This window comes from Phaethon aethereus (genome assembly GCF_964289735.1).
Source record: "Phaethon aethereus genome assembly, chromosome: 4".
NCBI classification, from domain to species: Eukaryota; Metazoa; Chordata; class Aves; order Phaethontiformes; family Phaethontidae; genus Phaethon; species Phaethon aethereus.
Genome location: NC_138578.1, coordinates 71,820,366 through 71,834,322, shown reverse-complemented (window position 1 = coordinate 71,834,322; position 13,957 = coordinate 71,820,366). Strand labels below are relative to the sequence as shown.

General features: G+C 38.4%; 1 protein-coding gene across 3 annotated transcripts in view; it reads left to right on the top strand.

Annotated features, from left to right (window-relative positions):
* The window catches only part of PPP2R2C (protein phosphatase 2 regulatory subunit Bgamma), a gene marked incomplete at both ends in the record, with an annotated part of 144,196 nt that overhangs the window by 79,796 nt on the left and 50,443 nt on the right, over positions 1–13,957 (top strand). For all 3 annotated transcript variants that reach the window (XM_081998787.1, XM_081998785.1, XM_081998786.1), the window contains 3 exons: positions 7,097–7,194; positions 7,849–8,014; positions 12,312–12,424. In XM_081998787.1, the coding sequence (XP_081854913.1) occupies positions 7,097–7,194; positions 7,849–8,014; positions 12,312–12,424 (377 nt within the window). The remainder of the gene's footprint in view (positions 1–7,096; positions 7,195–7,848; positions 8,015–12,311; positions 12,425–13,957) is intronic.

Here is a 13,957-nt window from a genome sequence, read left to right as displayed (position 1 = left end):
CAGGAGGGAGATGGGTGCCAGAACCTCTGAAATAAGGGCCTCAGAGCTTTTAAACTAGGAATAAAAGTGGGGGGTCACTTTACGAATAACTGAATCTCAGTGACTTGTATTCAGCGTGAAGTGTTTTTTTAGCACAGAACCCAGATAATCTCTTATACATATTTGTCCTGTAGGCAAAAACTTTTTTCACATTGGCTGTGCTCCAATAGTTGGGTGTTATTTCCTGATTTTCTAATTTGAGAGATACAGCTAGAAATTAGCATGTGATTAAAAAGCTGTTGAAAACATTTTCTGAGCTCTTAAAATAAATACATACAAAAATATTAGAGGAACAAACCCACCTCTATTAAATCTTAAGGCTAGAAACAGTAAATCACAGTGGTCATAGGTGCTCATAGAGGGGGTGCAAATTTTGCATTTGGTTTTTAGGTTCTGTTTCAAGTAAATTCTCTCTTTGAGCACTGAACCTACCTTCAAATGTTCTGAATTGGAAGGTGCTTTCCTTGGCCCCTGAGGATAGAGGAATGCATGGACCTGTGAAATTCAGTGGTGTTGTGTAGGTCTCATGATCAGCCAGGGCTGATGCAGACCACCGAGGTATGTACGTGTAGCACTTCAAAAATCCGAGAGTTGGAGATTAAAGATGAAAAAAAGGGAAATATTTGCTCAGTGCTTGCCAGGATTTGAACCTAAGAAATTTGTTGCTTCCGTTTTCTTTTTTTTTTTTTTTTAACTGTTACTTACTACCATCCCCAGCTGAAGTGTTCTTCTTTCAAGCAGCCTTTCAAGAGCTGCTCAGCATTCAACCCCGTGGTTTTGGATTTCACATCAGGAAGAGATTGCTATACTCGGGAAGAAAGGTGATACTTAGCCCGATAAACTTCCTTGTTCTTGCTTGGCAGGTTTAAATGGGGCTGTTTGGATTTTGCCCTTGATACATTTGTCCTTACTACCAACGAAGCCAGGCAGGGTGTCAGTTAGGAAAACGAATTCATCAAGTATAGTGGACACACATCTCTGGATTTCGTTCTGTTACTGATTGAGCACCTTGTTTTACTGATGCCCGAAGCACGCACACTAGTAGCATCTATGTTCAAAGTTTGCTTTAGCCAAGTTCAGCTTCCTGTTGTGTTTTGTATTGCCCGTACAACATGGAGCAAACATACTTTTGCAGCACAAACTCTATCAGGTTTTAAAACCATAATGAAGGAGGAAGAAAAGCAAAACGAAAGATTTGCCAGGTTGACAGATAATCCCAGGGACAAAGCGGTAGATAGATCCTTCATTTCAGACTACTTTCATATCTTCTGCTGTGGCATTTCCTTGTGCTCTTTCATGCTTTCTCAAGCTCTCATGTGTGCATATGGTCTCCCATGGACATTCTTTTGCACCCTTTCTCATGCTCTTGCTCTTTTTAACATGTTTGCATGCTCTCTCTCTCTCCGTCTTGTGCATCCTTGCGCTCTCTTTTTCTCTCATCTGTCCTTCTCACATGGTGACCCAGCTGTGTACTGGCTTGTGTCCAGTTTTGGTGACTTGGAGAGGTGATCAGGTAGTTTGTGCATAGGTTAATAAAATGTCTACCAGTAGATTCTAGTGTGTGGCTTTTAGCGTTAAGTTTCTGACCCAGCCAAGGTGGACAGTGTGCTGTGTGAGATTTTGCATTGTGTTTACTTGAATTTTGAGGAGTGGTTTCTGGTGTTATACAATCCCTGGATCCAAGATGGTGAGTAACACTGCTGTGAGCCGGAATGAATGTGCGTTACAGAGTCTGATGATTCAAACAGGAAATTTTTCTGTTGTCAAGGATCTCTCTGCCAGCCGTTTCAGAAAAGAAGGATTCATCTGACCCTCATACCTTTGAGGTTTTGCATACCTTGTTTTCTAGCTGCTTGAGGAAACCTTTGAAACTTCAGCTTAAAAAAAGATAGAAAGCTTTTTCTTTCCATGCATTTTTTTCTTTTCCTTTTTTTTGGTCCAAATCTAAACTAAATTCTGACAGCACAGCTCACTGTAACGGCCTTCCCTTCACACGAGATACTGTAATACAGCTCCTCTTTTATCTACCATTTGTCCTTTTGTTTTATGGCTCTCTTTGTTGGAAGCTTCTTTGTTGTTTCTTCCAGATTACACTCCTCAGGGACTTTTGTATCAGTATGACTGAACGTTGCTTGCAGCCATGCCAGATTGTGCTGTGATCTTACTGGATTTCACAAACCAAGGTTAGGCCAGGTCAGAACTTGGTTGAACTAATGTAGACTACAAGATTGCCTGCTAGCTACTGGGAGCACGCACAACAAAAGCCTGACCTAGATGCTGATTCAGTCAGCTCAGGCGACAGCGTTGCCATGCTGATTGTGGTGGGTGTGATACAAAGTTCTGACGTGTTCTGGCTGGTAGGAATTCACAGCTTTTTCTGGAGAAAAGTACTGATGTTAATTCCAGTGTTCTGGCCCATTCCAAATCCTTTAATTCTCTATCAGGTTTACACTGCAATTCAACAGGATATTATATTCTCTGATCTTCTTTTCCCTGTACTGTTGTATGACGTTTTTTGGCCTCAAAACTTGCTATTGCTGTCCAAAAAGCTGCATTTCTGTGTTGGGTGAAATAGTTTTGAAATTTTCTTTGCTTTCCTGATCTTCTGAAGCAAAATAAAGTATATTGGGGCCTTCAAATGAAAGGGCCCAGAGAGCAGATTGTTAGTAAAAGTAACATACAGAAAATTATAATTGAGCTTTTCTTAGAGTTGCTTGAGGTTTCTGACCAAAAGACAGTATGAAGATGAGTATGTTCAGACTTTGCTTCACTGAGTGCATACTAGGGGGGAATAGCATGCAATTATGCTAAATTTCCCCAAAATTATGCAAAGATTTATTATATAGATAAGGTTTTTCTAATTATTGTAAAGGTATTTAGACCTGTTTGTGTTTTATAGGAATAAGCTATTAAGAACCCTTAAAATAAACCCTTAAAATAAATGTAAGAGGCTAGAAAGTGAACATTGAAAAGTATGTGACGGCGTGAAATAAAGGCCAGAATTAATTTGAGCTACGTGTACCAACCTTTGTTTCATCTCTCTCCACACTGAGCCTGAGGGAGTGCTGCTGGAGGGTTCGTTTGCCTGCGTCCATGCTGGAATGATACTCATGAAGTTGAGGGAAGAGCAGTACAATCAGCTAGAGATATCTTGGTGTGCACAGATGTACATTGATAGACTTAGATCTATTAGAAAAGCTGAATATATCTAGCTTGGCAGCAGCTGTTGGATGCAACATTCAAATTGTGTGTAAAGCACATTTAAATTGTGTGTAAATTTAAATTGAGTGTAAATTGTGAAGCTGGAGAGGAATTAGTTAATGAGGTACGAAAGGGCAGAGGTGACTAGCAGGCATGGGGTGAAATACTTCAGACTGGATCAGGAAAAACTTCCCGTCAGCTTAAGCTGTAGAGTAATGTGGTATCTTTCTGTGGATATATAAAATTAGTCTGGGGAATGAAGTCTGCAATGCATTGTACCTGCTGGGACAATTTGCTGTGGAACAGATGACCAGGTGTGTACCCCTCAGAGTAGTTTATCTTTTGACGGTTTTTGGTTTGCTTTTCTCAGTCAGCATCTGTATTTTGAGTGTCCAAGTTGTGCTTTTTCACTAAGTGAAAATGTTGAGGATTGTGACTTTTAAATCCAAGTTTATATACATTTCTGCATAGACAAAATGAGGAATTTAAAAATGGAGTAGGAAGATTAATATTGAATAGAAGTTGGGATTTGCAATCTGATTGGAAACATTTGCCTGTTGGCATTGAGGTTACCCATAATTTTTCTTAATCAGTAAATTATCTCTGTCTCTGATACTCGTAATCGTTAGTGCAAAGCTTGGCACTGCCAGCAGAGATAGGGAAGGTGTGGTGCAGAAGAAGGCTGGAAGGAGTCTTTCATCTCTGCCATCCCTTGCCAAGGGCTTACTGTACATGCAAATTCATCAGCTCTTCCATTGTGGAGCTTTTGTATATCCTGGAGAGGGTGAAATCTGGTAGTTAATTGCTCTGTACGCTCAGGGGGCCATTCTCCAATGGAAAGATCTGCAGGATGAGACCGTAGTGGCTGATGTTGCTACAGCATTGATAAATATATAGGGGAATGTTCTGCAGAAGGGTATGAAAGCTTTGTTGATTGATTCAGTTCCTACCTCCTCTGTCTTAGGACAAGCCAGCTTAGCTAATCTTTTTTATAGAAACAGCATGACTAATGTTCATCTGCTGGACAGATACATTGGATAAGATTTTTTTTTCTGGGCTGTTGTTTTCAGCTGTTATTTACAGGATCAATGAAAGTGATTTTCCAATTCAAGGATAATTTTTTACCAACAAGCAAGCTGCATAGCTTCTAAGGTCAGAATATTGGATCTGCTCTTTTTCAGAACAAGTTAATTTAAAAATGATAGGTAGTTTCCAGTTCAGAATTAGTTTTTCTAATAGAAAGGAGGGATGCATCTGGAAGAAACACCTTGGGGGAGAGAGAATTTTGCCTCAGAACAACATCGTTACACCCTGCCCACAGATACTTCATGTTTTAGCCACTTTTCTTTAGACAATAATCACTTAACTGCACACAATGCTTCAGTGACAAATGCAATATAATCAAAAAAGTACAGAGCTGTTTTATTATAACCCTGGTTCAGTTACTATTGAAGTCTGTGCAAATACTCCTGTGGACTTTACTGGGCATTGGCTGATGCCCTCCATAAAGTGCAATATAATATTTTGTGACCATTGTGGCCATAGAGAAGAATATTTCATGCCATTGTGGAAGTATTCCAGGCCAATAGCAAGTGTATTCACATATATAAATTCAAATGTCATTCATTCCTTTTGCACGGTTATTTTATCTGATTCTTTTGTGACCCGTTGAGAAAATCACATATACATTACACATGCGCACACATACACATGCAAATACACACATATTTTAATAGATATTATGTTCCTCCCCTCTGCATTTACCCTTTTCCCCCATTGCATGCTTAAGATAAGAGTCTCCATCCTAAAAGGACTGTCGGTATGAGACTTCTGAATTTCTGCCTGTATGGTTGGGGTAAGATACAGCTGGAAATGAGTAAAGTCATGCAGGTATCATTTCATAAGCAGGAGCCCACACCTACTATCAGAATGAATTTTGCAGGATAAGAACAAAATACCCAAGGAACATTCTTCCACTGGAAGCACTACAAAAGAAATTTACATGCCAGAAAAGTTGATTAGATTTTTAGATTTTAAAAAAATGTGCAATTTTTTAGATCAAACTCAACCCATCCCAAGCCCCAGAGCATCACCAACCATAAGCAGAGTCTCTCTACTCTTCCTGTACTTTAATAAGACTAGTGCTTTTGGGGTTATTACCTATAAAATGACCAGTCTGTGGAAGTCCACATAAAAATCAAATGCCATTAACTTTGAGAAGCTTTGGGTTCAGACACAAATTATTGTAAGTCATCATGTTCCATTTCTCTCAAAGTCTACACATCCATACATTTTATTCAGCAAATAAGAAAATTGCATACACGCTTTACGATTTCTCCTTCCTCCTTTACATATGTAGTGTGTGGAGGGAAAAAAGAGGAAGGTTGGTTTGTTTGTTTGGTTTTGTAACTGGTTTTTTTAGACAGAACAATTTGATAGTGAAGATCCCTTAAAAAAACTAAAAGATATTTTTGTTTACCATGACTAGGGTAAAGTTTTCCTTTTTTAGATGGTGAATTGTTTATAACGTTCCAGTAAGAATCTGGTTTTTGGATGGCTGTGTTGCTGATGAGAGCTACTGGCAGTAGAAGCTTTCTAACACTCAGCTGCTAGTTTATTAAAAGAATAGGAACAGATGTTTTCAATTCATAGAATGTACCAAGTAAATGGTACATCCACTTGTTATTTCAATTCCTTTGAATTTTAGTGAACTCATTTGGGGCTAGATTTTCCAAAGAGCTTAGCCCACTGTTGCTTCATTGTCCTCACTATAAACTGATGGATGATGAACGTGTTTAAAACCACAGCTTTTTATGCCTAACAGGGAGCTGCTAACTCCTGACATTTCTAAAAATCTGGCCCATGTTTCTGATGAGTGAATACTGATCCTTATAGATGATTCATACATGCAGTCTCTGAGTAATACCCTGTATTTGTCTGTGATTGTATATATGATGGATTCTTAATTTACTGCTGCACTAGGCATTTTAATTTAAATTATGCTAATAGTGTAGGATTAACCGTGGATTAAGATTCTAGGATTTACTGTCGTACGAACAGAAGAACCAGTTCTTTTGCTCCTACAGTCTCTTTCTGCCTTCTCATCCTGATGTATGGTAATTTGGACTCAAGACTGGCCTCAGGTTTTGATGAGGTTTCTTGTTTAAGCTGACGCAGTTGCTTAGGGAAAGGGAGTTGTTGAAAATTAGAAAAAGAGGAGACTGGGATCTTTTTATCTTCTGATGACACATTTTTATGGTGCTGAAATGATTTACCAGAAACGATGATTTGAATGGACTCTTGCCAGCATGGCACAGTGAGCAGTTCTGGTTTTGCCTTCATGTCTATGTGGTAAGACAGGCTACATGTACTTTGCCTTTGCACTCTTGGCTCGAGCACAGATTTCAGAAAAAAAGTGCTAGGAGGTTATATGAAAACCCTCATAAAGGATGAAGAATAAATAATACATGCAACAGGTCTGAGATGTTATGTTGGTCCTTGCTAGAGGAAATAGCAGGAGACCAATGCTGTTGCTATCTCCAGTAAAGTGCTTTGTAGCAGCCTGAGATTGCTCTTCTTGAAGCATCTTGAAGCACCTCTCCGGAGATCTCCTCCTCTCCCAAACTGCAGATGTACTGGAAACACAAATTTGCCTTGTTATGTTTGCACTTGTTTCATTGTGTAGCAGATTGTAATGGCATGCAGCCTGTTTGCATTAGTGACTTGCTGTTGAGTTCATCTGTATTCCTTCAAATCCCTTATTTGTTTCATTTTTTTGTGGAGTCCTTGATATTTCTAATGGCCTCGTGTTGTAGTAGCAGTCTAAAATTTGCCTTTTTTCTCTTTTTCCCTCCAGCTGATATTATTTCTACAGTTGAGTTCAACCACACTGGAGAACTGCTGGCTACTGGTGACAAGGGGGGTCGGGTTGTTATATTCCAAAGGGAACCTGAGGTATGTGAGTTACCAGTGTAGTACTTAATAGCTTGCTAAAACCTGGCTTTATTTTTAATACTTTAATTTGATCTAACTAACAAACTTGTTTATAATCTCAAGATCAGTAAAACAGAATGTCACCTCTTTGGAGAGGAAGTCAAAGAGGGTAAGGAACTTTTACTTGGAAGTTTGCTGTCTCAAACAAAAATGCTTCAAAGCTCCAAAATTCTAAGCTAAGGAAAAAGAAGGTTGTTTTTGTTTTACTTCTATGTTGTTGTAATAGGTTTTGCCTGTTTGGTGGAACCATTCAATTTGAAACAATGCCTTTGCTGCGTTACCTTTATGCTGTGTTACCTTTATGTAACTTACCACAGTTACCTTTAAGTTCAGTCCATCTGCAGTATCTTTTGTAGAGAAGTTTTCCTGAAAAAGTGACATTTCTTAAAAAATTCTGCCTTAAGTGTTGCTTCAATAATTACAGGAAATTTCATTCCTGTAGAAACAAATCTGTCAATATCATGACAGATTTAATTTTTAAATTTTAAATGAGAAATTAAATTACACTTCCAATATTTTTATATTTATAAGGCTGTTGTTTATACACCTTTCCTAAGAGATGGAGATATTTTGCTATCATAAACCACATGGTTTTGTTGTTCTTATTCTCCATAGAGTAAAAATGAGCCTTACAATCAGGGGGAGTACAATGTTTACAGCACTTTCCAGAGCCATGAACCTGAATTTGATTATTTGAAGAGCTTGGAGATAGAAGAAAAAATAAACAAGATCAAGTGGTTACCACAGCAAAATGCAGCTCACTCGCTTTTATCAACAAATGGTAAGATAGATGAGAGTATATAAGACATATCAGCATATTGCTTTTGTGCATTTTAGTGCTGACTGTATATATTTGTTCGTTTTAATCTACTGTTTTAGTAATTTCCTCTTTCAGAGTTTACCAAGACTGTCATACTGACTCTGATATCTGTTATTTACGTATTTTATTTGTAGTCATGGGTTTTTTTATTGACTATCCTTAGACATTTAGAGAGCTATCCGTTTTTGCCATTAACGTGCAGAGCTATCCTGAAATGAATTTTGTGACAAAGGCATCACCTTACTGAGCAGCTGTGTTTCACTGGGGATTTAGAATTTTGTCTGCTGTATTTGTCATAACTTCTATTCTTTGTAGATGTGTAAATGAATGTAGGTGAGAGAGAGGAATTTCTTTTTCTTTTCATTCATTATCATCAGAATGGTTTATTTAAGTTCTAAAGAGTTACACAAATCTTTGGAAGACAGTAGGAATAATAATAGGATATTGATACTGACTTATCTTTCTAACATGCTTAAGGCATATTGATTAAAAAAATGCAGTATTATTGCCAAGAGGGGATCTGCAGATGTGACCGAGGGGGAAGAAACTGAATGGAGCCTAACATGTACAGGTGTCATTTAGGAAACATTTGGACACCTACAACCTTTATTACTCCTGGTGATGCATGAGACAAAATTATCCAATTTTAATTCTTAGAACTCATTGTAATCAGAAAAGAATTTTCCTTGTAGAAGTCTGAGCATAATTGGGAATTGCTCATAGAAAAATAGTGTAATCTCACCTTTGGGAATTGACGCTTTAGGGCGAAGTGACTACTTCTAGTTAACATTTATAGCAATAAATAGTATTTACATTAATTCACAGTAGATAGCAATTCATTTTATGTTTTGTAGTCTGTTTTCCTTAAAATTGTCTTTTGACTTTTTGGGGACACTGTTGCAATATTTGAAATGAAACATATCTGTTATAGCTAGGTGATTTGTGCTAATTTAATGATTAGTCAACTAATTACGAAGTTTGGGAGTTTAATTCTGCACTTCTCCCTTGGTCAAAATATCCCTTCTACTTCAGATAACTTTAACTAAGAATGGCTTCTCCCAGGTGCATGATACAAAAGCAGATTATTAAAAGTAAACCTCTAACTTTTCATTTTCAAGTTTGTTTTTGTAAATATGGAGGAATACAGCCGAGTCCTCAGGTACGCTGCTTTTACAGTTGGCCTAATAGACCTCTATATCAGTTTTCTGGTTGATATTAATATGGGAGGGGAGAAAGGAAGAAATAATCAGTCTTAGTGTTGCTACAGGTTAATCCAGTTGCAACCAACACTGAACGAGCCTATGACCTGGCAAAATGCTTTGGCCTTTGTTTTTCCCCCTGTCTTAATTCTGGAGCATCCCAGCAGGCTGCTCTATGGTGGACAGCAGAAGTGGGGCCACTGGCATAGCCTTTGGATTTTGGCTTTGAATGACAAAACATTTTTCTGTGCCAAGGAGGATTCCTAGCTTCCTGGCATAGCAGGGTTGAAGTCTGAAGATTGACCTCTTTGCATACTCTTAAAGATAGTTTTAACTTTAGGATGCAAAAGGCCCATGTTGAATTCCTCACTGTCTCACAGATTAGCATAGCAGGGTTGAAGTCTGAAGATTGACCTCTTTGCATACTCTTAAAGATAGTTTTAACTTTAGGATGCAAAAGGCCCATGTTGAATTCCTCACTGTCTCACAGATTACTTGTGAGAAGTCATTGACCATGTATATCAATTCCATGCCTATAAAAAGGGATAATAGTATTTTCCCTAACTCGCAGAGAATGAAGACATTACCTGTCGCACATGCTCATGTTGGGCAGGCTGTAGAAACATCTTGAGTACTGCTTTATATTTACTAATTTCTGAGCCTGATATTTTAATGCAATTTTTGATATTTTGCTCTCTTGGTAGTTTAGGATCTAAAGCACAGTTTTGGTCGGAAAAATGAGACCTGTGAAACAGCATCTTTTCTTTCTGCAGGCACAGGTGGACATTACCCATTCAGTTTGTTGGAAGGATCATCCCTCTGTTAGGGAACGTGAGGGAAGGGTCTGTCTAAATCTCACCCTCAATATATGAGACTTGACAGGTCTGCACCTGCCTGAATCTGTTTCCATCCTTCTAAGGAAGACTTTTGTCTGAGGCTGTTCCTGCACTGGTCACCTCTTTCAGAGGGGGTCTTAGTTACTTTCCAGTTTATGTGTTACCAACAAGTCATCATCTAAACTTTGATTGCAGCATCTTAATTAATGGAGGCAGAAGGAAACCACCAAGGCTTTCAAATCCCACTGTGAATTTGCAATGCTTACAGTTAGCAAATTTCTGGTTTGTGCTGTAAACTGAACTGATTTTGTAGTATAATAATAAATTATTAGGATTCATTGGTATCTTTTGTACCAGAATGTATTTGGGCCATTTTCGGTGCGAGCTACATTGGGTAGATCAGAATTTGGCCCATACAGATCCTTTCATGTGAGGATTTCAGACTGCTTACCAGACATTAATTAATTTAAACTTCACAACACCCTTGAGACTGAATGAATACTGAACCTCAAAGAGATGTTTCTATATTTTGTAAAATATAAGCACGCTTAGAGTTTCTAGGGAGTTTTTAAAGTCCAGAGGCAGATGAAGGAGAAGAAAACCAACACATGTGATACCCTTAACTGCTAATAAAATAGTTTTCACTCAGGAAAGGGATAGGTTTATCAATAGCAGTCAAGTCCAATGACATGTTTTTTCTTATAATTAATTTTACAATTGCTGTATATATAAATTTTAGAATAGATAAGCAGGAATGCACTATTTACATGTAATAAAAATACCAAGTGCATGACGTGGCCTATGTGTATTTTTAATAATTATGTAATGTGACTGATACAAATTAAAAGTATTGAATATTTAAATGGAGCTTTTGAGTTGCTGATTGAACTAAGCTCTTGTTCTGTAGATTGATCAACTGTAATATTTTTGTTGCTTGAAAATTAGCATGTCAATATCGTTAGTACATGCATAATAGTAAAAACACTCAGAGTAGTGAGGGGAATGATTTTGAAACAAAAAAAGGTAAAAGTTCAAGTTGCTATAGAAATGCAAAGTGATTCATGTATTCATATATTCTGCTTTAAAATGATTTGTACTAGCATTTGAAAGAAGTATTTGGATCAGCCACACTAGGGAAAGAATTATGCTCTGCTATGTACTTGGGGAAAGAGTGGTGAAAGAAGTGAGATGAAGTCAGAAATGATACAGGAACTGAGGTTAATGAAAGCTGCAGTGGCAGCTGAAGTGCAGATGCCTCGGAAAGGCTTTGGCTGCTCCATGAACAGGTGAGCAAAACAACTGTTAGAAGCTCGGGGACACATTTTTTGCAGGAGAAGAGTTGGCATTGATTTTTCAGCCCAGGGAGTGCTGGGGTTGGCAGGTTGAGTGCACGACCAGAGTGGGAGTGGACAATCAGCCTTAGGGAAATCTGCAGCTTTAGCTACTACAAAACCAAAGACAACCTCCATCTGAAATGTTTAAAACTTCCATTTGTGGGCTTCAGAGGCTCTTTGCTAAATGAGAGGCATCCTTAATTTATCATCGTGTGCTTCACCCATTGTGAAAAAGGGAGATTTTAGATTTAACTTCATTCCATGGAAGATTAATATATTTTTCTCTGCACTTCTCTCTCTTATCCTTAAAACACAATTCTCTCAGTTTTTTCCCCTCAGTCATTTGTCAGCTGCTTTCCCTTAGGAGGGAGGAATGCCTCATTTTTCACACAGCCTTTCATTTGCTGGAGCTCCTGACGTTACGCCGATACACCACTGCCCGTCCCCACAATGGGCCAGGCAGGTATCATTGGTCTGTCTGTCTACTCCATGCTCTTCTTGTGCTGTAACTTAGCAAACTGGCTTTAATATCAAGTTTATTTCCTTGCAAAGTCAAATTGTCAAACTGAGCTTCAGCAGTGAGCATTGAGTGGTTTGGGTCTGTTCCACCCGCAAACTTCCAAGTTGGATACGAGAGCAGCACGTGCTCTACGTGGCCTGTCAGCTGCGAGGAACCTCTGACTTGGTGTGAAGGTATGGGATGTGCTTTATGAGTATTTTTTCTGTTTGCAACATTTTCTGCATGTCCAAAATTAAGTGACCCAAACTGTTTCAGCATGGGACTTCTCTAAACCAAGGTGGAGAAACTTCTTTAAGGAATATATTGTGAAAGGTGAATAACCACTTTCAGAATTCCTATGCTGACATTTGTTTGTCTTTTCTTTTCAAGATAAAACGATCAAATTATGGAAAATTACTGAAAGAGACAAGAGACCAGAGGGGTACAACTTAAAAGATGAAGAAGGAAAACTTAAAGATCTTTCTACAGTAACATCACTGCAGGTAAGCTGCTGTCTTTGTCCAAAATCCAGTTGTTTCTCTATGAAGAAGGTAGTCATGGGTGCTAACTCAGTAAAAGATTGAAATATGTACCTAATGCTAAGTATATATATGATGATTCTCATTGAAGTTTTAGTTGACTAATAATGATCTTGAATCTGTCATACATTTTAATGTCATAAATGCTTTATGATATAGTGACCAACACAAATAGGTTTAGAGAGTTTTATTCTTCCTGATAAAATTCTCTCAGCATGACTTAACGTGCTTTCACACAGGATTCATTAGCCTGGTGTGCTGGAAGCATCCTATTTGTAATTAATACTAAACAGTGTTGTTGCCTCATTCAGAGCAACTGAGTTAGAGAGTACCCAAATGTCAGTCTCATCTTTATTTCTGTAGTATAAAAGAATTATCTCCTATCGGAAGAGGGTTTTGCAGTAGTCTGTGCTCCAGTGAACGTGCGGTTCTGCATTGCTGAGCAGATACAGTCATGGAACTAATATAAGTGTGTATGACAACGTAATGGATTTTTGCTCTCAGACTTTAATGGCTGAATACCAGGTGTTTTGGCAAAGGAGGTGGCTAAAGGTTAGAACTGGAAGGCTATGTTGTATAAATGCTAGTATTTCTTTATTATTAAAACCAAACAACCAACCTCCACCTCCAAAGCAAGCCAGTATTGTCTATTGTAAAAAAAGCCTCCAAAGTGTAAAGTTGACTACATTAATGGAATATGTATCTGTATGATTAGGCAAACAAAACCATTCCAGATTGCTTATAGTCTGAGAATTCAAAGGCTGAGTGAACCATTGTTTTGTTCCTTTAGTGGCAAGCTAAACTCGAAGCTTTAACTTCCCTGTGTTCCTCTTTATCATGGGGATTGACGTATGATTGTTTCTGATGCATGTTCAACAACATCGAATAGACCCAATCATGGACCACAGCCTTACAGTATTTAATGCTTTACCAATAGAGAATAAATTGACAGTGTCTAGTTATTGAAGCATGATATTTTAGTGACACCAGGGGAATAACGAGGGCTCAGTGATGACTGATAGTCTGTGGTCTTGGCTTTTCAGGAGGATGTATGTGTGTATGTATGCTATGTCAGTACACATGTTGGCTTTGTTTTCCAAGACTTCGTTTATTATGTTTTGCTGAGATTATAACCTTTTCACCACTTGACTTTTTTGAAAGAGAGACATCAAGTAGCAAAAGAAGTCCTGTAAGTGATTTACAACTAAGAGCAAACTCTCGAGCAAAAGCAAAATACTAGGACTTCGCTGCTTCTCAGAGCCAGAGGCTCCTGCATATGTGGGACAGTAGGTCCTGCTGTGGGACTGGCCTGTTCTGTGGCAGCTCCCAGTGCCTCCCTTCCCACAGTACAGGGTTTCCATTGGTCTGCCTGGATCTCCATGGCTTTCCTGTCTCTCCCTTCCTCCTTGGCAGGGATGGCCTTGCCCAGTAATTGATCCATAGGGAACTTCAGCTTGCATACAGTGTTGAGAAGTTTTATGATGTCACAGTCTTTGA